Source organism: Erithacus rubecula (assembly GCF_903797595.1).
Source record: "Erithacus rubecula genome assembly, chromosome: 9".
Classification (NCBI taxonomy): Eukaryota; Metazoa; Chordata; class Aves; order Passeriformes; family Muscicapidae; genus Erithacus; species Erithacus rubecula.
This window is the reverse complement of record NC_136660.1, coordinates 24,789,520-24,814,784: the sequence shown is the minus strand read 5'-3', so window position 1 is coordinate 24,814,784 and position 25,265 is coordinate 24,789,520. Positions and strand designations below refer to the sequence as shown.

General features: G+C 38.1%; 1 protein-coding gene across 4 annotated transcripts in view; it reads left to right on the top strand.

Moving 5' to 3' along the window:
- Positions 1 to 25,265, top strand: part of SORCS1 (sortilin related VPS10 domain containing receptor 1) — a 259,464-nt gene that overhangs the window by 108,433 nt on the left and 125,766 nt on the right. For all 4 annotated transcript variants that reach the window (XM_079313142.1, XM_079313140.1, XM_079313141.1 and 1 more), the window contains exon 3: positions 5,051 to 5,150. In XM_079313142.1, the coding sequence (XP_079169268.1) occupies positions 5,051 to 5,150 (100 nt within the window). The remainder of the gene's footprint in view (positions 1 to 5,050; positions 5,151 to 25,265) is intronic.

The window sequence follows — 25,265 nt, the reverse complement described above, 5'->3', positions numbered from 1 at the left end:
TGGTGAAACAAGGTAATTTGCAAAGCAAGAGTTACTTTCTGTGAAATAAAGAATGAGACATTTAAAAAAAACCAAAAGTTTCATCCTGAGAAACTAAGATCAGTCATTTTTACTTTCTGGAAAAAATGCCAGGGTTGCACATGAAGGAGTTAAATGAAAAGAAGCATTAGACCAGAAGTGATATCTATTAATGCCTTGTGAAAGGCTTAACAGGAGGAACATGAGAACATAAGTGGCTGGCTGTTGAAGAAGACTTTGACATTACTAGCTTTTGTGAAACATGGTGGTGTGGCAAAAATCAATGGGAAACTTTACTACCTGGCTATGAAACCAAAGTAAAGAGTTTCAATTTAAGGGATGAAGGAATAGCACCTCAACCTCAAAGTCTCCCCAGAAAAAAAAAAAAGAGTGCAAAAGTCAACAGCTCTGCAGCAGAGCTTACAAACAGGCTTAAAACACTGCAAACAGGAATACAAATTTGCTCCAGAATTACCAGCTCTAGTATTTTTTCCATTCAGACATGAAAGATCATTTCTAATGTTTTAATTATTTGTTTATTTGAAAACTTGTTCATTTGAAAGCCTTTTATAAGTACAGCCTGTGGCTCTGCAGTTCTGCCTTTTGTGATGTGAAAGGCTTCTTTCCAAAAATCTGCTCTTGTAGAGATTAATATGATGGCAACTGGCAAATCTTGTGCTCTCCTGGCCATTCCCTTTGGAGGCAAACCAGGTGGCAAACTCAGTTATGTGCAAGGTTGGAACACAAGATCTAATAGTCATTGCTTAACTTAAAAAAGCCTGGCTTGTGCCAGGGGTAAGTAAATCCATGTGCAGAAGGAGAAAAAGGCCAGAGCCCATCTCTCACCCTGCTCTGCTCACAGATCACTTTACAGGTGCTTCTGCTCCTGCCTCCCTGGGCTGGCTGCAACTCACACCTTGGTTAGAGCAGAAAATTACACTGTGGAGGAAAGAGGGGGATAAAGACATGAAATGCAGTTTTCTCATGGTGGACGTGGGGGAAGCAGGCAAGTTAATGTGTGAAAACCAGGCATAACTGGTGGGAAGAGAAAGAAAAGTAAATGGTGCCAATTAAAGTGATTGCTTCTTAATGATGTGTGTTATAACAAGTAACATAATCTGTTAACAGGGGAAGAAGGCTGTACTCAATAAGCAGGAGACATGAGACAGCATAAAGTCTGCCAGTAATGGTTTTCTTTTTTTCTCATGGAGTTTTCCAGAAAGATCTTGAGGCAAAGATAAAGCCCTCCTGACCAAATGATCAACTGTTCAATTCTTCAGGTCTTCAGCATCTTATGTAAAATAAGTATGTGCAACCTTAAATTTGTAACAAAGGAGAAAACAGCAACTTGCTAGGGAATTTATTTAATCTATATATTCAAACTGACAGTACTCTGATTGTCAGTCTGTGCTTCTTGAGAAAGAAGAAAATTTCCATAGGGTTCATGTTGCTGGTTGATTCAGAATGCCTATTATAATTGTGAAATATTGGTAGGAATGGATTGAGATATATTCATGACAGTAGGTGGACTAATGGAATTCAGTGACTTTATTTAAAATGTGCAGGAGTTTATTATAATACTGTAATAGAAATGTCATTTACCCTGACGGGAGGAGAGGGAAAAGCCCTGTCAATGAATAATAATGAAGTTATTTAAATGTCAGCTTTCTTGCAAATAGTTTGCAAAACAGAAATTATTCTACATGTTTCTAGTTTTGTTTTAATTTATTACTGGGAAAGCCAGAGCTTCAATCCCACAATTTTTGGTACATTTTTATGCTGTGAAATGAGCTGGTAATCATGAAAATGTTTATCTTCTTGCATTGTCTTCTGCTTTACTGAAAAAATAGTGAGTCAGATTTTAAACAGCTACTGGTAAAATCTGAGAATTAATGATAGCAATTACAACTAATATGATGGGACAGGTGTGAAGTTCAGAATTGAGTCTAAATACTTTTATTTTCTGGATATTATTATTTTACTGTCATCTGCATTTCAGTGACATCCACAGGGTACCACTTACTTTGCCCCTTTTCCCCCAGATAATTTGAGATACCATTGCAACACACGTCTACATAAGACACAATGAAAAAGGGCTTACTGTTCACTCATTTACATATTCCATTAGCTGTAGCTATTTAGAAGGCATGGTTTATTTTTGTGTTTTCAGCTCTACAGATCCTGGGTGTAATCTTTCACAATGATTTCTCCAGGTATTTGCTTGATCGTGTTATACAGATGGACTAAAACTGATTTCTCTCTGCAGACCTTCAGAGGAGCAGCCTTGCACACAAATGTGGAGATGTTGGTTGCTACATATCCTTTCCCTTTCCCACATAACTGGGATTGAATTTGTTGATCCTAGCCTGTCATTAGTGCCTGCACCCTGCTGAGGTGCATCTGTCTTTGCAGCTCTTCCAGGTTAGACTGGCTTCCTGGGCATCCCCTGGCTGATGTGTTTTTATGGGTTAGGAGTCTCATTCTGCTTTATACACCCATTTAATAAGACAAACAAAGCTCATTATCTAGGCTGCTAATCAGTGCCTGCTTGTATACATACACATATATGTGTATATATAGTTATATATATAATAGAAATGAGAAGAATGCAGGTTGGTGCTATGCCTGGGTTAGATCCCAACAGAAATTTCCCCTGTATGCAGTGTTTCCTTTGTTATAATTATGTTTCCCCACTGCTCTGCAAATGTATATATTACTATTTCTTTGTGTTCAAACACTTATGGATGCCTGTTGTATATATAACATTCCCTCCCATCCCATCCCATCCCCCTCCCATTAGAATTAAGGGTAATTGTAAAGTGCTGCTGAAGAAAAAAACTGGTAAATGGGAAGGTAGAAGGACTGGCTATTGTCAGTTTAGAACACAATAATGAGAGTAAGATATATTTACAGTAGCTCCTTCGATTGCTTTTGAATTCATTCATCAAAAAAAAAAAAAAAAATTTTCTAAGCTTTTAAATCTTTTGGTTTCTTTTATGGATGTTGACAGAAGCACACGCTTCCATCTGTGTGCAGTGTTACCTGTAAATAAAGCTGTGAATGCAAAACAATTGCCTGGAGATTTGAAGTAAGAAGTGGCTGGCAATTCTGAGATTACCATTTGCAATAGGCTGTTGACATAAGTTTGCCTGTGTTGTGGCAGGGCTACTGGCTGCTTTTCATGAACAATTTGAAAGCAAGTTTTATGTTTGGGATTTTCTTTGCTCTGATCCCCTTTTGAAGGATCCCATTTAGAATTCATTGTCACTGGTATAAGAAAAAGCAGCATTATTTTGTTAATATATTTTTCCTCGCTCAGCAGGTCAGATTTAGTCCTTACTATTTTTGCATGTCTTTGTCAGCTCAAGCTTCACAAAGGGTAGCTTTTTGGGGTTTAGGCAGAGAGCAGCAGAAATAATATCTGATAGAATTTCTGATAAGACTGGGTGGTGAGGTGGGGTGAGGTACCAAAGGGAAGCTGCAGTTCTTGGCCAGGTTCAGCATCCTGCTGTGGATCCCTTCACCCAGATGCTGGAGCATCTCCGAAATATTCAGTAACAGAAACAACCAAAACAGTATCCTGCTCCTCAGTCCTCTAAGGAAATAGCTCAGTTAGTTTATATGTGCTCCTGAGAGAGATGACCTTATAAAGGGAAAGATCAGTCAGCAGCTGAGAATTTGACATTAATGTTCTAAACATCAAAGGTCATACATGCACACAGGAGGGCGTGTGTTTATTGGAGGGAAGGAGAAATCTATGGACATAAATCATAAGCCAATTGTTATATGAGCAGGCAGATATGTGGAAAGGCTTCTATAAAGTTCCTAAATAGAAAGGCTCAACTTAAATGCAGATTCACGTTTTAGTGCAATTCATCTTTCATGGATAAAACCCTAAGCTGCTGCTTTCTTGTTTTATTCATGTACTGATTGCAAAATCTGAAATCCCAGAAGCTATAATATGAATGTAGGTATGGTACTTGATTCAAGAATGTTCCACCCTCCATATTCCATTAAAAAAAAAAAAAAAAAAAAAAAAAAAAAAAAAAAAAAAAAAAGTAAGCATTAAAGGTCTTAAATGCCTTTGTGCATTTACCTGCTGTTGCCCTGATAGAAGAGAACCTGAAAATAATGGGTGCTAAGATTTTACTTCAGAATATCTGGTTTTGGAGTGCTTAGCAAAAGGGAAAATTCTTGTTACTGCTTGTAAGTGAAGTTCTATATGAGCCCATTTGTGCATGTTAGAGATGAGACACAGGAATATGTTATGCTTTTGGATGTCTGTAACCCAGATACATGTCCCTTTCTGCAATTTATGGATTCCAACTCTACTGGTTTGGGCTGATTATCTAAATCCCTGGCATACTGGGACAGAATTGCTGCAAGCATGAGCTGCATAATGAAAATCTTTGCTGGTGATTGATCTTGGTTCCAGTCACATGTTAAGAGTAACTCCTATAGGAGCACTGGACAGTCTTATTTGATCACTTCTTTTGTTCTTCCCCAAGACGTGTAGTCAGTGCTTTTATGGGCAAACCTCATTTCAGAAATATTTTATTTTCTCTACTGAATGGTGGCTTTTAAAGCAAGAATATGTGTCCATCCTTTCTGCTAGTCAGTGTCAGAGAAGCTAGTTTGGAATATGCTGAGATGAGCCATTTTAACAAAATTAGTCTAAGCTTGGAGTGTATGATGAATTGATAACCTTAGTCTCTTGCTGTCTGCTATTTGGCATTTCTGACAATCATTATCTTCTTCATAGAGAATGTAGTATTTCTTATTGTACATGTTTAAGATGCTTTGGGAAGATGCTGGTTTAATTTTTCCTAATCTAATTTAAATGCAAATTATAAACACGCACATGATGCAGTGTGTATATAATTAAGTATCATTATATACTACATGAATCATTGAAAAAGCTCTGGAGAGCCATTCTGCTATTTAAAGCATGACTTATATTGAAAAGCTGCCAAGTGACTTGTGGTTTTGTGATTAAGTGTTTGTACTTATAAGAATCTCTCTTGAATTGTAGGTCAACAGATTATGGGACAACATATGAGAAACTGAATGATAAAGTTGGTCTGAAGACTATTTTGAGCTACTTGTATGTTTGCCCAACAAACAAACGTAAGGTACGTGACAATGTTGGCTCATTTTAGCTTTATGATGCTATTTCTGCCCTGGAGATCTCTTCCAATTTCCTCTATATCTGTTACTGTTTAAGTTAGAGGAATATCTCTGTTGTTCTTGCCTTGGAAAGAATGTGTTACTGTATCAAAATATAACCCAAATTGTACCTCCTATTACACTTCCCAGTAGTACTTGAGGGAAGGATGGCTATGAAATGGACAGGTACTGTGTGTGTAATTGTTTGCATACCTCCTGCATGGTGTTGATTTTGTTGTCTGGAAGGGAGAGAGACTCGTTAAAATGGCAGAAATGCATCTACAGTGACCAGATTGTACAGAACATTGTTTGTCTTTTAAGTGCTCCCAATAGTGAGCTGAACAGGATTTGACAAATTCCTGCAGAGAAAATGCCTTCGAAGCTCAGAAGGTTTTAATCATTCAGACATCCTACTGACTAACAATTTACTGTGAATTTATAATGCTGACATATCCATGAAAGGAATCTGGATGCCTTCTTTGAGATATATTTTTGACAAAATTTTTCATTTTCTACTCTTGTTTTTCAGTCCTTGTGCATAGTTTGAGTCACTACAGGCAAAACTGAGTTGCATTGGGAGAAAATGTTAGTCAGGAGTCACCTCTAAAGGAGGCTGGGTGTATTTGGGCAGCTGAGGTCACTATAATACTGTTCTCACTACACTAAAACAATTATGTGTTCTTTGAGACAGACTGTGAAAGGAAGAGAGAGCTGTCCTAACTGGAGAGAACAATACTTAGCACTTTAAATGCAATTAAATGGCCCCAAATTAATGGAGAGATGTCATCTCATTGATATTGAGCCTTAAGATATGAAGCTTTTCTCTAGGAGCTGAAGAATTAAATTTACAGATTACTTGAATGTCCTTCAGCAAGCCAACCAAAATTCAGGGTGGCATTGAAAAGCCTTCATCACCTCTGGCTGCATCCTGCACCCTCCCACTCCCTGCCTTTCTCTGCCACCCTCCCTTGTGTAGCCATCTGGTGAGCTGGATCCAGGACTGACCTGCCAGAAAACTCATCCCTTTCCAGGTAAAAAATTAAATAGATGAAAGGAAAAAGCTTTCAGGCAGAAGTGTGGAGCTGTATTTCTGGCAGAAGTCTGCTGTAAAGTTGGCCTATAGTCAATAAGGTACAGTGCCAGAGGAAAGCTGCAGCACCTGGGACAAGAGGACCTAGGTAATGGTCTAAGATTGGATTTTTAGAAGTTCATTTCAGCAAGAGCAGAGTTAGAAGTTAGCAGGGGGAGCCTTTGGAGGCCCTCCTTGTTCTGTCTGTTTCTGTACAACATCAGGTCATTCCATCAATAAACATTTAATTTTAGACACTCAAATAGACCCCAAGGCTAAGAGGGCATGGCATGTGTCCACATTAAGAATACTTCTACAAGGAAAGCAAAAATACTGGAGCTCAAAGTCTTTATTATACCTGCTGTGGAATGAAAAGCTGAAGGAAACATATTTTAAATATGGAAAAATAAATAAGGAAATAAATAAGGAAAAAAGATCTATGACTCCTGAGACCTGATCCACTATCCTCCCCTGAAATTCTGATAACACTTTTAAAAACTCTGGTCACCTTGAAACTTGCATCTTGTTTCACTGATGTGGGCTGGATGGATAGCTGCAGAAATACTTTCAAAATGTAGAACTCAACCACTCTAAATTCCATGAATTTTATAAAACTCGTACCCTTCATGTGAAGGATTTATACACTGCTGCAGTTACTACTGAGCAAATGCTAACAGTGTGTAAATATTAGTTGTATGTGGTGATTTCTCAGACTGCACCTGCAGCCTTTGATGTCCTTTGTTCCACAAGGCCTTCCTTAGCAGAGAGAAAAGGCTTCTTCAGGAGTGGAGAAGAAAATGATATATTTTTCATCTTGAAGTTATTGGATGGGAGACCTTGCAACAGCAGTGATCCGTAAGGGGGGGTCAGTGTGTACTTAAATTACTGAAGTTGCCTTGTTTTGGGGAAAAAAAAATCTTTTAGAACATATTTAACTTTCAGGAGTAGTTCCATTGAAATAGAAGGTTAATTCTGAACTTGGCTGACTCAGGACTGATTGCTTGTAAAAAAAAAAAAAAAGAGCAAGTATACCATTTATGTAAGTCTTGTCTTCTCTCTGCAAAGCAGAGCAGTTAGAACAGTGAATGGTGGAATGCATGTAATTGGATTTATTAAAATATTTAATAGATTTGTTCATGAATTTCTGATTATTTTCACATTCTGGAAATGAACAAACAACAACATGTGTTGAATAAATTGTTTGTTGTAATTTACTTGCTCTTCTCCATCTAGAAAAAAATGGGTCTATAAATACACAGTATTTTGCAGAGCTTCCCACAGCCCATGCGTGCCAATTTATTTGTAAAAGCTTTTGACTTCCAATTCTTGTCTATTGAACAAAATTAAATCCTTTAACCAGACATTGCAGGCAATGTCATATTGCAAAAGGATGCTTAGAAAAAAAATTGTAACAAAGTCAACAATTATTTACAATTTAAACTGATGACCTATTGCTTTTGCTTGGCATTTTTCTGAATTACAATATTTTCCAAAGGAAATGACCGAAAGTGGTTGCTAACATTGTGATGTATAAGTCCTGGCAAAGAGAAATGGAAACATTTTTTAGTTTTCTTTCCTTTTACTGAATTACTGTGCTACCTGGTTGTATGACAGATGACACAGATCAGGGGGTAAAAAATGTACCACATGGGTCTTGCCAAAGACACAGAGCCTGTTTGAGTATTTGTCAACAAGTCTCCAGGAGAGATATGTGCAATGTGCAGTAAATCCCTAGGCTCAGGTATGTCAACACTGGTTTATTTGTTAGGTTCATAGAGCCTTCTGTGATGAGAAATAAAATTATTTGAATGTTTCTGCATGAAGAAATAGTGTTTGGGAATAATGCTGATGGGTTGCAAACTAAACTAAAATAGAAATCCAGGCTGATACCTTGAAATTCTGTTTTCACAGAAGTGTGTTGCTCATTTTCCTAGAAATTCACATGCACTAATCTTTAAAGTCTTTCTCTATAAAAGCCTTTCAGATAAGTTGTTTTCACTCACTGCATGGAAAATCATAGGCACACACACATACAAAGTGAATGGGTCATGGTAGGGACTCTGGAATTTGTGTAACTGGAGTTTTTCTTTGACTCAGGAAGTGCTGCTGGCTAATTCAGAGCTGTATCCTCGTAGGAAGCACACTGTGTTCTCTGCAAAGAGCCAGTTTGTGCAGCCCAGTCATTCTTTGTACTTTTGAGCCCCTTGTATCTGTGTATCTTCAGTTAATTAACAAATGCTGGGTGATAGTATCTGCCAGTGGCTTTTATGCTATTAATAGGACTAGAGCATCAGATATTTCCTGTGGGTTTGAATTTTTGTGGTTGTGTTTGTTTGTTTTATTTTTTCTCTCCCTTTCCGCAGGCCTGCCTTGATTTTATTTTTTTTTTTATTTTTTTGCTTTATTCCTCCAACTGTTCACATTTTAATTGCTGTGTGGAACAGTGTTGCCTTTTTTTATTTTCTCTTTAAAGATGAATGGATTACAGATGCCTTCCTCTTCCTTGATATTCACTGCTTGTGTTTATCACCTTTATCTCAGTGTGTTAAGTATTGTCCTGTTGAGTGTGTAGCACCAAGATAGCAGATATTTATTGTAAATAAAATTGCATGGGTTTCACTGCTGGCTAGATCCCCAACTACTTCAAATTTGTTTATATTAATGAGTTTTAAATGAAAGGAAATTAAAGGAATGGCAGCCTAGCCTTCTGTTCTTTCTAGCATTGGCTGGTGGTTCTGCACAGAACAGTTGGCAGAAGTTTCTATTAGTCAGGACAGTAGAAAATGTGCCCTTATTAGCTGAAATGGGAATGATTGATTGCTACTTTCTATCCTGTGGTATTAGGCAAGTTTATTTGCTTTAGGGAAGTTCTGTTTCTTGAACTTGGAACATAAATTGCCCTCTTGTATGAAGGGTCAGAGCTAGAGCTGTGTGCTTAACTTGCCTTTGGACCCACTTTTCTAAGAGCTGGGGAAAATGTCCCGAGAGGTGAACAGTTCCACCTGGCATTGCTGTTTCCCGAGAGTCTGCTTATCTTCACTTGCTAAAATCAGTTTTGGAAAGCTTCTAAAAATTCTCTTTCTGACCTGCCTAACTATGGAAGTTTTCAGAGCTCTGATGTGAGAGCAGGTCTTGATTTTTTCAGTCAAGGAATAACCACTTATTTCTACAGTGTCCTCCTTGTAGCCTCTGTAATGTTGGTGTGGAGGCCATTAGTTTGTACTGGAGAGGTGAGAGCTCAGCACTGTGCACTGAGTCAATCCCAGGGTGGTCAAGGATGGCATCCTGAGGAAATTAGGCAGAGTGGGAAACCAGCTTCTGCCAGTCATGCCAACAGCACAATGTGTGATTGCAGTCCATTCTTGCTGAGATAAAATCAATTATTTTCTTGCTCTTTTCATTTGGAAGGAAAGATCCTTGTTAGCTGGAGGCTGTGAGTCCAGCCTTCAAAGAGACAGCCACAAGAGACCTGAAAGGCATATGTGAATGGTTGGAATCGTTTGGGGTTTTGTGGTCAGTGGTTTTTTGCTTTTGGGTGGTTTTTTTTGGCTTGTTTTGTTTTGGTTTGTTTGCTTGTTTGCTCTTGTTTGTTCACTTCTTTTTTGTGGTTTTGTGGGTTTTTTGTTTGGTTGTTTTTTTGAGGGGGGGTGGTGGTTGCTGTTTTCTTTTTCTAAATGTTATAGTGGACAGGAGATTTAAAGGAGATGTTTAATGAGTATGTTTTCATACCTTTTTAAAGGGAGGAACCACCTTGTCCTGTGGCAGTTTAGAGATCAAAACATAAATTTGTTCAAATGGAAACTTCTGTTTGGATTAAATGCTGTATAACATAGGATGGTGTGTGAAATGTCTCCTATGCTATGACCACAAGTAATGATTCTATATAGCCTCATAACTTTCTTTAGAGAGAGTATTTTGGAGGGAGGGAGTTGAGAGAATATGGTGTAGGGTTTATCTCCTGTTTTCATTTACCTGATAGGCAGTTTGGGCTAGAAAGCACTACACATGCCTTTTTTCCAATGGTCTTCCAGTGGAAGGCCCTAGAGAATCTTCTTCACTTCTATTTTTCTCTAATTACAGTGGCCTAAATCTGTTTCATTCAGTAGTTTGAGCTAAAGATTCCACCTAATCAGAAGAGGGTTGAAATCCTGAACCTACAAGAGATTATCCTGGGCTGCAGGGGTGGTTCAGTGGATAGCACTGTGCACATGCAAACAGTTCACTTCCCATGGGAAGAGGGATATCTCACACTGAGAATTAAGAAGTCTTTAATTTTCTGCAGTTCAGCAGTAATGATGGATTAAGTCGACTGCTTTACAAGCCTCTGGTGGTGGTAGCTGGAAAATCTGATAATCTTGGGATGTCCTTGGGTTAATGCAATTACAGTTCTCGCTTTTGCTGGTAATACCTTTAGATTCAAGAGCTATTCTAGCTGTGAACCAGATAAACAAGTATAGACTTGATTTCTATTTCAGAAGACTTGTTTTTTCTGCCTCCCATCTCACATGCAAATAAGGATAATTTTTTACTTGTTTAGAAAGGTGGATTGTTGCTCACATCTGTCAGATATGATCTGGCACTTGGGTAGTTTCTCTGGAGTCAGTGAAGATGTGTCACTGTAGACCTGGTGCTGGCTTTAATATTGAGTTTGTGGGGAAACAAATATTTAACAATCATTTGGTCCATATTAACAAACTGAAGGCAGAGCCTCATCTTTCAAAGTGAGTATTTTTACTTTTGAAGTGTCTGGCAGGATCTGCTACCCAACTTTCTGATTCATAGCTGCAGTACATGACAGCTCTCACAATGGCCATTACACACAAAGCCCTTGCCATTACTCTACATCCATATCTCTTCTTGGATATGAAGTGAAATCAAAGCCCATTTATTCCACTTCTGCTCTTGTAAGCCTATCAAAAATACTGGCAGTTTTGACATTTCCTCACTCAAAGTAGCACTACAGTATGCCTTTGTATCTCACAGAAGTCTCTAAGGGCACACTGGGTGTTGAAATTAATGACAGGGAGGTATAAGCCACAAAATTCAACTTTAGTTTCAAAAGTGTTCTTTCCTTTCTGAATCTGTTCCCTGTTTTCTACAAACTGGACAATTAAAATTTATGCCAGATAATCTCTTGTTGAATGTCCTTCAATTCTTTTATCCCTTTTAATTCCTCTGTGATTTACCAAATACTCTGGAACAGATGATATCCCTTTTGGCAAGGAGGGATATATACCAGCAGCTTAGAGAGCACAGGAGCAATATGTTGTTGATTGCAGGCTGTATACAAACAGCTGGGATGGATGGCAGAGCAGGAACAGACCTGTCTTAGTTTCAAACTTGTAGCTCCATCCATTTCCATAAGTGAGACAGGCTGTTTAAACCAGGAAGAAAGCCAGTTGCCATAATACAGATTTTTTTTTTTTTCTTATGAAAAACTGGTCCCAAGTGATTGAAGATCAGTTTGTTCAGTGTCCCATAAAGTGGGACTAAAAATATGTACAGTAGAGGTTTTTTTCAGTTACTTTCTGGGTTTTGAGGTATCAAAGATACATAACTAAATCTCTTTTATCTCCTTTCCCTGTTGTATCATGGTAGTAACATACTTTTTTTGGTCATGGAATTTGGAAATTGTTATCATACTGTATATCTTTGGAAGTTCACCTTCAAGGGAAAAAGAACATGGTACTGTGACATAACCATACAATGGCTGTTTTGTGTCACTTTGGAAATGTAAATGTTTAAAGGACCCAAATGTTTGAATATTGACCACTCAACCCTCCCTTGCCAGGCCTGCAGCAAAGCACTGTCTGTTAATTAGCAGACAGTGTAATCTGCAGGACATGTTTGCCAGCAGATTGCAACTGCTCACTCCTTCTGCAGTCTAGGTATGTTGTTATGCAGAAATGAATAATGAAATGACAGCATACTCGAGGGTTTTGCCTCCTGTCTAACTGTGCTTGGAGTACAGGGAGAAGAAAGTGAAGAAAATAAACAAGAAAAATAATCTTGATTATTAAAATTCTGATTGATAAGTGCTAGTAAATGCAGAGAGAGGGGAGTGATGGCAAAGATTAATGGATGTAATTAGAAAGCCATCTACAGCTAAAGAAAATGTGGAATTTGACTTGTATGCAAATAGCATGAGAACTAGAGACCAACAAGTGATGACTCATACATCAAATTGAGAGTAAGGTCCTTGAAGAAAGCAGCCAAGCTTTGGGGAGAAAATGGGAATAATAAAGTCTCAGGTATGAAAAAGATATTGCAAAAACCACAAATTACCTTTTCCTTTTGGTGCTACTAAGGGGAAGGCTTAGGTTTCTTGTTGCAGGAACAGAGAGAGATTTTCCACAGCCAGAATAATAAGGATTATAATAATAATAATAATATTAAAAAGAAACACAAAACAAAGAATTTGAGGGTCAAAACTTACTACAAATAAGGCACTGTAATCTGTATCTTTTCTATTATGTCTTTTGATTCCCATCTCTCCACCTCTTTCTCAATAGCAGTAAATAAAGGAATTAAAACATTTAGGAAGGGCATACAACTTGGGGAGCAAGGAAAATACAATGCTTATTCCACAGCTTTGAGAGTAATGGCACAGGGAGGCTGTGGGTGGGAATACACAGAATTCATTCTCTTTTTCTTTACCACAATGTGGCTTTCAGGTGGGCCTGGGTCTCACACAAATTTGCACAAACTCAGTTTTTCTGTGAAGGAATTTCTTCTGCTGTGCTCAGAAGTGCTGGATTGTGGTCAGTGCTCCTGTAGAGGTAAATGTTGTAGGGATAAGAGGGAACAAAGGACAGAAAGCAGAACAGTGATAATGGCAATTGTTGGAGGCAGTGCTGAGGGTGGTGTTGAGGTTGACATTGACCAAAACATGTTCATGCAGAACTGTCAGAGGAGTTCTTGCTCTGTATTCTGATTCAATGGATCAAGTCCTAGATCACTGCTTCCTAAGCATTTTTTCATGGATAAGGGAGTGAAATCAGTGACTGTTCAGGGCACAATTGTCCCTTCACAGTGTTTCTGTGCACATTTGCTAAGAAGAACATGCAAGGATTTGAAATACTTGGTAGTAAATTTTGAGTGTGGCCAACTGTTACCATAAATCTGTGAGCCAACACACTTTTGTTGCTTTTTCTTAAACTGACACTGCAGTTAAAAAGCTGGTGAAATATTTTTAAATTATAATGTTCTACAGAAACATTTAAATTAGCACAGTATTTGACAAGCAAAAATCAAATTTGCAGTTTTCTATTGCATATAGAATATTATGAATAATGGATTTTGTTATTTAGAGAAAGAAAAAATCATATTGATTGAAAGCACTTATTCCTAGTCAAAACACTATTTTTTTCTGCTGAGGTCATCTAAGACTTTTCTGTCTTTAAGAGATTGATGTTAGAATAACAGTGTTTTAGGTGAAAAAGCTAAAACCACTTTGCTTTGAAATGTTTCCTTTTAAAATTCTTTACAGATTTACCAAGATAAATTCTACTGAAAACAGTGGAACATAATAATGGTACTTAAATTGCATTTTTAATCACTTTGCTGATTCTGTTGTTGTTAAACTCTGCTCTGAACAGCTTCAATGCAAAACACTGAATTCTCCACTGCACATATACATTTAGGTCTCTATTTGTGTCAATATAAACATAAAATCTCTGTCTCCAGTCCCAAATACCTGATGGCTTCATTAGAGGTAATAAGGAGAATTGGAAGAGAACTGTGATCTGGTGCTTGCATTACAAATTCTCTGTGTGCAGGCATTTCTCAGGGTTTTCTCTCTCTTTGCAGTGATAAAATGCTTATGTGTTTGCTCAGTATCTTTTTCCACACAGACCAAAGACACACAGAAAGCCATGGAATTTGTTTTCCATGCAACTGCACAGTTAACAACAGGACCTCAATTTGTGATGCCTCATTTTAATGTAGAATTAGAAGATGTATCTTCCTCAGATATGGTTAAAAAAAAAAAAAAATCACCTTCCCCTGGTTTAGGCCTCCTTAGCACAACACGTTGAAATGAGTTTGAATAATGGTTGTGTGTGTTGTTTTTTTGGTTTTTTGGTTTTTTTTCAGACAGAATACTTTTTAGAGGTTTTAGCCTTGTGTGTGGAGTCTGGTTGCTGGGCTCTCTTATCTGATTCCTCATATCAGCAGCAATTTCTCTGAACTCTCCTCTTGAGCATGTTGTGTGCTCTGGGTGAAGACAATCCATTAGAAGTAATTCCTTAATAATAAGCATGGCAATGGGCTCACAGCTGTTCCTGGACATAATGCAGCCCTGAGAACATAAAATCATATTATTGTGACTCACCCTTCTGCGTCAAGACCAAGATTCTTCTGTCCTATTTATAAGTTAAGAATTTATAGGAAGAGATTTTTTTTTTCTTCCTGTTTGAACAGCATCTGTTCCTTTGGGTTCTTGTGTACAACTTGTCTCCCATTTATTATTATTACTAATGGTAAATAATCAGTGTAACAGCATAGAAAATCTGAATGACAGCACTTTGTGCTTAGCTTTTGGCAGTGAAGGGACAAACACAAACACATCCATATGTCCTCCCTGATGCCATGTTAGCTCACAGAAAGCAAAGAACAGTTGCAGATGAACCCAAGTAGTATCAACTGGGGAAGAAAGTGTGGCGGTTTCTCTGCTTCTACTTGAGACCATTGCTCATTTATGAGTTTTTTTTTTTGAGCAGAGGTTTGGTTTTTGTTTTTTATTTTGTTAATAGATAGTTCAGGAGAAATATTGTCAGTCCTAGTTTATGAATGACATCAAATCTATGTTTTTCTAAGGTCAAAAAATAATCAGTTGCAGACAGAAACTGAACACAGGATTTTGGTTGAAATCTTAGCCACAAAGTCATCTTTTCTTCTAATTCTTGTGGTTCTGTAAGATCACAGTCTTTCAGATCTCTTTTTATACTATTTCTTTCTGAGAGGGAATTCACCTGTGCAAGCTTGTGCCCTTCATTTGTATTGCATAAAGATATAAACAAATCTTTCCCTCCCCCTCAACAAAGGAAAAAAAAAAGGTGAAGAAGAAAAGCATCAATCATTTGAGCCTGTTTGGCATAGTAGCACTGGGTTATTGTGGAGGTGTTGAGGAAACCTAATTCAGTCATTAAATGATTCAGTGTAGCAGTGGACAAATAATTTGCTGCTCCAGACCCCTGTGTGCCTAACACCAGTGGCATGGCAAAATTCCTTTTTAAACTTAAATGAATTTTTCTAATGAAAATATGTCCTGACATTTCAAACCTTAGAGCTGAGAGTTGTCTCCCAAGTCACATTCCTTGTTAAAGGGTTTCACTGTTCTCTTTCTGTGCCACCTCTACAGCTAAACCTTTCCATGTGTTCCAGGATGCCAAACCTTTCCTGTTGCTGCTGTTTCAAGTGTGTTGCTGCCATTTTCAAGCTCTCACAGGAGTGTTCAGTCAATTACCACTAAAGAGTCCCATTGTTCCAAAGAGACTGACCTTCCCCCCTTGGGCACCAATTAAAATCTATTACTCTTTTCCCATCCTGCTTGCTGTAATTGGAGCTCTGGCTCTTTGCCTGGTAGAACTTGTTGGGTTTTCCTCTCCTTTTCATTATTACTGAAACTTTGCTAAAGATGGCAAGAGTGAAAATTCCAAAGCACATATGCATATACTTTGGGGACAACAGCAACATTTTAATGAGACTTTTAATTTAATCTCTCTCTCACCTGTCATCAGGAGTATAAGAAAAACCCAAGTGAAAGAATAGATATATTTCATATGATGATATGACTTCCTTCCTCTTTTTGTACTCTTCCTTCAGCTAATGTGCCCCAATTATTTTACATAAAAGGTTTTCCAGCAGCTGTTGAACATAGAGGCTGTGAGCCTGGCTAGTAAAAATAGTGTGCTGTGAAAGTTGAGGGCAGCAAGAGCTGTGTACCTGGCAGCTCTCTTGAGCCACAGGGCAGGTCCTTTCTTGTATGCCAATACACTGGATAGGTGTCCCTTTCTTCCTAGATATGTCTGCAGTTCACACCTCTAAATAAACAGTAAAATAATATTGAAAAGCATTTTTCTCTCGTGGTGGTTGATAATGTTTAAGCAGTCTATGTTAACTGGCTAGCAGCAAGTGCTGTGTTTGTCACAGCCTGCTTCTGTGACATTAGAGCCACTAAAATCATGCCATGTGCAGCTGCTCTTATGCAAGTGTGGCTGCCACCTCAGTGTCTTTCAAGAGGGAATTTAAGCCTACCCTGAAGGTGAGATTTGCAAATATGCCAAGTCTCTGCTAAAAGGAAATTCAGGGAGAAAAAAACCCTCACACTTCTTTGGGCTTTGGGATTCCCTTGCTTTCAGTGAGGATAATCTAAGCTAAAAGTATGTGATTGATATTCAGCACATGGTTGATGTGGATCAGAAAAGTCAGTAATGAAGTGGCTCTTTGAGGGTGTTTCTGGTGTTTGCAATCAGGCAGGACCTGCAGGCAGTCTGAGTCTAGTTGGTTTTTCCACCATTTGGACAACAGATGTACCGTAACAAGTTTGCATGTTCAGCTATGTGGCCTCGTGGAGCTGAGTCTGGAAGAACTGAAGTTTAGATTTTCTTTATCTAGGTTCCTGAAGGCAGTGTAGATACAGCCAAATCTCTATATAATTTTATATTGCTAGGGCACCTCCATGACAAAGCCACCCGTGGGTTGATGAGGAGGATTCCAGAGTGAATAAAGCTTGGCCCTGGAGTCTGGCTCTGTTGTGGCTGACTCCTACAAGTGACAGACTGGCACAGCCCAGGCTGTCCTCAGCTAGTTCAGCTGCCACCACACAGGGCACAGACTTCAGAACAGGCTACAACAGCCTGTCAGGAACTTGGAGTGCTCCTGTGTGACTACAGCCTGTGTCACTGTGTCTCTGCAGATGTCAGTCCTCAAGCTAACTGAGTTATTTTCATATCTGTAGGAGTGGAGAGGTGACTTTAACAAATGCAAAAAAAATGCTAATAATAATCTATAACTTTTTATTTCTTTACCTCTTTCTCATTTAACACATAACTTTGAAAAAACTGCCTTGAAGCTTTGCATTTGGAAGTGGGAGCTCCTGACTTCTGCAAAACAGAAGGGTATTTATTTCCCTGAGAAAAATCTCACTAAGTTTTTTGGGATGAGGTGTTGTGTAAGTGCAAACAGTTTTTATTAATAGTCAATTCATATGCATAATAAAAAGTATGTTCCCACTATAAAGAAAGTTAATATTGTTCAATATATCTACATTACAGCCATACTAAAGCTGTGTGTATATGTTCTGTTTCAAATTATACAAAGAGGTGCTACATTATACTATACACACTTGTGTATTATTGCTGTGTGAGAGATATATGGTCTCTACCACTTGAGATGGAAAAAACACGTCTTTCAGTAAAAAGATATTTCCTAGGCTTGCTGCACTGATATTTAATGAAACTGCGAATAAGCAAAGCAGATTCATCAAAGGAAAACAACATTATTTTTGCTGGGGAGGGAGAAAGTTTAAAACCCTCTCTCTCTCAGAGTTTGCCTGCTTTCAAAATCCAAGCAGTGGAAAGGCTGTTCTCTCCTTAAAATGCAAAACCTCAGGAAAAATAAATGCCTCATCCTGCTGAAAAATCCATCCCTAAATGTCATAAAATATTACTCAGTAGTCTGTCAATTCATTTGCACTGAAGGCTGCTGTGGTCCAGCTTGAGTTTAATCCAAAGTGAAATGAGTGCACACGTTTCTTCCTTCTGGGTGAGACTCCCATCCCAGGTGGGTTCTTGGCTGGGGTTCTCCAGGGACAGGGTGGCTGTGGAACAGGCAGTGCTAATGGTGATGGGTGTGTGATGAAAGGAAGGATTTTCAGAGGGTCAGGCAGGTACTCAGCTCTCAGCGAATATTCTTTAAATGAAAGTCTCCTTAATGTGTTTCGATCCAGAAAAAAAAAAAAAAATCCACCTCACTGATTTGTGTAGAGCAGGAAAGATAAGTTTTCCCCCTCTTTGAGTATGTGGAAGGGTCCTGCAAACAAACACACACAAATACAAAAACACCTGGTAGCCTGTCTCAGCTAGCACAAGCTAACATTTCTAAGAAGCAGTGAAATTAAAAAAAAAAAAAAATCTCCATTTCCTTTCTCTATTGTATCTGAAATGCATCTTCTTCTAGGTCAGAATGTATTTGGACTTCTCTAACAGCAGGTGGTGAAACTGCAAATAGTATTTGTGTGGAAAGGAAGAAGGAAACCATCTCTTTCTGAAGCTGCAGAGGAAATTTAGGCAGAGACAATGCAATTAGTCAACCTAAAAATTGCCTGAGAGAACAGAAGTTGCCAGCATTGTTTCTGCACAGTTTTGAGAACTTTAATAAATGCAAGTGATCAGCGCAGTAGTTTTAAGTATAGTCTGGAGGTCTGCAGTAAAAAACCACAACAAGCAGACCAAATAACTACAACAAAATTAAATGTACTTTTTTCAAGGGGATACTTAACTTACTTATGTTAATATTTTTCATAACTATATAATCCACAGCAAGGATATTTGGAAAGGGTAAGTATATTTTATGGTCATTCAGAGGGAAATTTGCTTACACGTCAGTGTTCAGTTAGTAAAAGGATTTATTTTTAGATAGGACTTTGTATATGTGAGAGAAACTACTTTCATGTGGCCACCAATGTTCTAGATTCAAGCACATAAAGGAAGGGGAGGCTTCATCTCTGCTACCCCACTACTCTGAGGTGACAATACTTCTTGCAGTATTGAGAATATGCTCAGTTACAACCTATTGCATGTCTCTGAAATGTGCCTGTTCTGTGTAGTAGTATAAGTCAAAATAGCTGCAATAAATGATAGTAAAGCAGAAAGAAATAAGAATCTCAAAAGTTTTCTGCTATAAAATCTGATTATTAGACTGTAGCATTGTTAAGCTGAGTTATAATCAGAATAATTAATATGTTTTGCTCTGATTTTAATTGGGATTATAGCTCGAGTAATTTGAGAAATAAATGTTTGGTTATCATGTTAAACAAGATTTTTTTACCCTTCTAAAATTGCAGTTACTAACATAGCACATTATTGTGGTCTTTGGTGAAAATAAGAGCAAGGTCCATTTTAAATTAAAAATATGGATGTACAAAAAAGACTACTAACTGAATTAGAAGGAAAACTTGGGGAAAAAAAGAATCCAAGCCTGTCTTGGGAATGGTTTACAAGCTTTAAAATGCAAATTTATCAAAGCTTTTTGTAAGTCATGGATCTCATTTTTAATCGGTTTTCCACTGTTTGAAAATCAGCCACACAGGCTCTCGCTTGGTTAACATTCATTTTACTAGACTCAGATCTTGATCCAAAATCCACTGAAGTCAATAAAAGGACTCATTTTGAATGCAGAGTTAAATTATTCTTCTTAACATGTCACAAGAGATTCCTCTTGCAGTATCCACCATTGCAGAGCCGAAAACCAGAGCAAAATATTTGTCAAGAAAGTAAAAGTATCTTTCTGAGCCTGTGGATGAGCCTGGGCTCACACTGGGCAACACATTGGACTTCAGATCTTCTAATGAAGTAAGTGTTAGGACCTGTAAACCTTTGAGGTGTTAGAGTTTACCCTGATAAATACAATATTCTGTATTTCATGCATATTTGTACTCAAGCCCATGTAATTAACATTTATTGGTTTCATGTGCTACTCAGATGTCATTAGGGTTTCCCTACATACACTGTTGGTGTATGTTCTGTTGTATTCAAGGTAATTAAATGAAATAGAAACAAAATCTTCCTGCTAGTTTTGTAGGCACATTGGGAAGTACTTCAAGACCAGATGACTGATGGGAAGACTAAAAGGATCTAAAAACATTAAATAATTTGTCTACATCTGTACAACCACAGGTGAAACAGGAATCTGAATCCCAGCATTTTGTCCTGTGAATTTGACAATACTTCTTCCTCAGTTAAAATGCTGCTGAGAACATGCACACTTGCTAAATCAGTGGAAGGTCCAGAAAATATACAAGATTTATGGGGCCAAACAAACCAGAGCATCACTTGTGATAAGGTTGAATCACATGTGAGTGTGATTCCTGGTGCTTAATTTTTCAATCATTAAAAATGATAAATTAGACTTTATCAAACTCAGCTGGAGGGAGTATTTGTGAATGATGTCTTTAAACAGTTCATGGCATGACTTGCAACAATGGCAACAGGAGTTTTTAACATAAATAATTTAGCCAGTGCATTGTAGAGATGTAAGTGAAGTGTGATAGTGATGGAATACACACACACACACCTGTGTAATCATGTTACAGATAGAGATAGAACAAAGAAGGAAAGGTGAACTTGTAGATCCTGATGACCAATTATCCCACTCCTAAATGCTCATCCCACACACAGGGGAGCTCTGAGATGGTTTTTCAGTTGTGAGTTTGGTGATGGCTCCCAGGCATTGCAAGATAGAGCATAACAGCACAGATATGTTTTTAGAGAAGTCTCTTCTTCCTTATTTCCTCCTAGTCAGGGTTTGGGCTGCCCACTGGACCATGAAGCAGTGTAAGTAACATCATTTTTAGCTACGTGCTGTAGGATTTCTTGCAGTTGAATTCCTTGTCACGTTTTGGGTATCACAGGTCTACTGGGTGATGTTCTAACCTGCAGATGAAGAGATCCAGCTGTCTGATCCTGCCCAATACTGCTTAACTTTATCATTGTCTTCATCTGGGCTTTTTCTGAAGTGCCTGATGTCAGGATCTGTGCATGTCTAGCTTCCCTGGCTTTTCAAGGGTTAAACAGGAGATGGGTTATTTCTTTCCTTTACTAACTGAGCCAAAGTCTGCTGGCCTAAATTTCTGGCTCTGATGGTCTTCTCTTTTCTAATCCCTCATCAGGATTTGGGAACTGTAACTTTTCTCATTGGAGCTCTGTAGTTAATTATAGCTACACTCCAGCTACAGTAGTTACTCAGGTACTGCTGCAATGAATAGATTTATTTATAGATATAGATGTATTCTTTACTATAAATTTAGTAGGGGTTTGCCTGAACTCACCCAGACTTAGGTATGCACTGGATCCCTTCTAGTTTCCCCTTGGCTGCTGTGGAGTGAAACACATCCATGATGTTCTGAACCAGCCAAACTCAGTCTGCCTTGCTTGCTTCCAAATAACTCCCTGCATGAGCCTGTCTGTGGGGACATTGAGTCCTTTGCTGTGAACCAGGATTTATTTGCTTTTGAAATGTTAATGCTAGAGACCAGGAGGAGGAGATGTCTTCCTGAGCTGCCTTAAAGATGTTAGTTGCTATTTTAGCATGTTGCTGTGGATTAAGAGGAATACTGAAGGGCAGCGTGGCAGCTCCTCTTTGATCCAGATGACTGGCTCTCTAGGTGGTGGTTGTTAGGAAGGAGAAACAGCTCCATCCATCTATGGCTCCAGCTGTAGGGAGTCATAAAGCTGGTTTATATCAGGCCAGGTTTTCTGTGGAAGTTGTGTCAAAGCCCGGTGAATTGTTTTTGCACTCCTGTATCTGGCATTCCTCCTTTCCTAGATGATGCTCCTGTCCAGCCCTCAGCATCTCATGTCTCAGCTATTACAGTGCCCTGACCCCACAAATGTGGCCGTCTCTGACTCACACCATGCAGCTCAGAAATCAGACACCTCCATCAGACACATCTCCTTGGAATGCTCCCCAGCTTTTACCCTAAACTACAGCTGCAGGTCTTTGCTTCCCAGACCTGGCAATCTTTGCCTCACCTCACTGCTTTTTAGGAGGTCAGATGCTGCCTCCCATTGACCTGTGCCTCCAGTCCCCACTTCTACTTGCAGCCTTTTCAATTTAGTGCCTGTGTCTATGTTTCTCAGTGTGCCCATCATGCTTGGGAGGAGATGCTTTCTGAGCAACATCCACTGCCCTATTGCCAATACTTTAAAAATTCAAGGGTTTTTCTGGTCTTCTCTTTTTTCCCCCCTCTTTTTTGTTTTTTTCCTTCTGTCACTTAGGACAGAAAAACCTTGGTCATAGTTGGATTTCAGCTTACTTTTGGCTGCCTTTGGTTTATGTACTTTGTAGTGCTCTGCAGCAACTGCTTTGTTGATATTTGTATGTCAAAGGGAGCAGCAGAGTCCTGGGCTGTGATTGGACTGTTGTGATGCTGAGTTAACACAAGTAATAATTAATTAAGTAGTTGGAAAGAGATGTGAAAAATAATGAACCAGAGGAGGAGTTCTATTTCTGGAATAGAAAGGAGAGAAAAAACAAAGGAGGTGGAATCAGAGATAAAAGAAAAGAATGGATGGAGTCAAGGTGGGGAGGAATTGAGAGGATTAAGAAGAGGGACTTTATGGAATCATAGGTAGGGGGTTCTTGCAAATCAAGTTGATTATTTTCTTTGTTTGATGGGTGCACAATGCATTAAAACATTTGCATAACATTCCCAGGCCCTCCAGCTTAGACTTACAGTTCTGAACCATCCTTTGTTTGAGGGGGATTAAATTCTCTGAAGAATTCAGGGCCAAGTCTACAAAGAGGGTTAGTGGCAATTTTTTTCTTTTCACTATGCTGGGAGTTGCTCACCTAATTAGGACTTAAATATTTAGCCTTCTCTATAGTTAAGACTTAGTTATTTTTTAATTTTATTTATGGAAGGTTGATACTTCATTTTTCTGAAATAAAAGATATGGAGAAAACTTAGGGTAAAAAAAATTATTTGATTTCCTCCTACATGTCAGTTCTGTTGAGAGTCAAATATTTTATAATTAATTTTAATTAAATTGGCAAAATTTGCAAAACAAGGCAACGCTTTGTGACACAATTTTAAACATTTGATTTTGAAGTAGATAAAACATTTAGGCTTTCCTCATGTTTTTTTCTTTATTTTTTTTTTCCCTGAAGATGTTTCAGTTTAAACTAGTTTTTCTAAGATTTCAAAGATATGTGGTTCTCCTGAAACATTGGGTTTTTGAAACACATAAAGTATTTGCAACAATAATACATATTTCTGCTTGTTAGAAACCAGAAGTGTTTATCAGCCAGCATAGTCATAAAATGTGGGTTTTTCCTTCTGACACTTCACCTGTTTTCTTCCTGTTCTTGATTTAGATAAATGGCATGATCCCTGTTTTGTGAGCAATTTTTACAGTAAGGAAAACAGAGAATTTACTATAAAACTAGCGAGTCAGGAAACCAGTCTGGGTAAAATCTCTCTTATCACTGCAGTATTTAATAATTTATTTTTTTTCCAGCTGTCCTTGCTTGTATACCTGTTTTGATCTGTAGGAGCAGTCAGGGCCCTGCTCAAATTGAAGGGCAGTATCTGGTTCATCATGTCAAGTGACACAGGGTTTTTCTTGTCTCAGGAGGTTTGAGCACTCTCAGCTTCTCATCTCTTATATATCCACGTTGGTTTCATCCACATCCAGCTGGTTTTTGCACAAAAAGATAAGAAAAGCAAACACAAACAAAACTTGCAACTCCCTCAAATGTTCTTAAGAGGAACTCCAGGGAAAACCCTCTGAAACATTATCTGCTAAGCCAAGGCAGCTCTAAATTCTGTCCAAGAGCTGATTATTGCTGGGTCTTTCAAATCCTGTTTTTGTAATCCTTTCTCTACTCTGGATACTCTGCTAATCCTGCACCTGCTCTTCCTAATTCCAGCCTATATAGGGATATAGGCAATAAATTCTGTTTACTGGTTCATTAATATGTCTGGACATGGGCATCCAAACCTGTACAGGGTGTGTAGGATTTCTCTGGGGATACAGATGGAATCTGCCAAAGTTGCATTGGAGGAGAAACAAATTAAAATCAACTTCTAAAATGCAGCTTTATCAAAGGTCTATATAGTTCTGGTTTTGCTCATTTTTAAGCAGTGTTGGAGGAATTTGTCAGAGGAATTATGCTTAATGTCTTTGAATGTTACTTATAACTATTAACTGTTTCTTCAGTGGCTGAGTCCTCAGGAGTTTGGTGCTGCAAATAATGCCTGCTTTTGGAGGGGTTCTTTTCTTTAACATTGAAAATCGTGTATTTTTCCCCCCTAAAAAAATGAAAAAAAAAAAAAATGCACATGCCCTGAAGCCATTTATACTGATTAAAAATTTACTCGGGGCTTATCAAGTAAGACCATCTGACATATTAAAATGTTGACCAATTTGTAAAACAAACCTTTTCATCTTAAAATTCTGTGTTAGCACACAAATATTTATGTGTGCATTTGCAACATGTTCTTCTAAATATGGGAATACCTATTATGTGAAATAGGTTAAAATTATTTTAACTTTTTTTTTGTTATATTGGCCTTTTTGGTTTTTATGGAACAGGATTATTAGGACATGAGCTCAGTGTGGCTTCCTCCCAGGAATGTTTTCAGTTAACAAAACTCATTAATTACATTCTAGAAAGAGAAGTGGGAACTAGATCATCAGTGATGTGACTTTTAGTACAGATTCTATGAAATAACTTCCACAATGCCTGTAGCCTGTGCCTCTGCCTTACCTGCTGCCTTTAAGCTTCTTTACACTGATTTTATTTGTGAGTGACAGTATAGGATTGTGGTCTCAGGCAGACATTAACATCTCAGTTAAATGAGTTTACCAGACTGATAGGTGCTAATGGATTGATTAGCATCAATATGTGCTCTTTGCTTGGCAATGCAAAGTGGCAGAACTAAGCCTAGATCAAAATAAATAAATGCTTAAACTAAGTCTAATCTACTGGGGATAAAGGTATGTTCACAAAAAGGGAAATGCCTCAGGTAATACACAGCAAATTGTTAAGCTGAGATGAATTGGCTGCAAATCTGGAGATTTACTTCTGTCTTTTCCTAGTGTAACCAGGATTAAAACTGGGTGAAGATTCTTAAAAACACCATGAAAATCTGACCAGATTTTGTGAAGTATTGATTTTTAGTGTAACTAGTTATCCTTGAGAATGGACCACTAAAATAAGGTAGAGTATAAAATTTTCCTGTTTCAGGGTAGCAGAATTGTAGGATCGCATATCTCATGATTTGTAG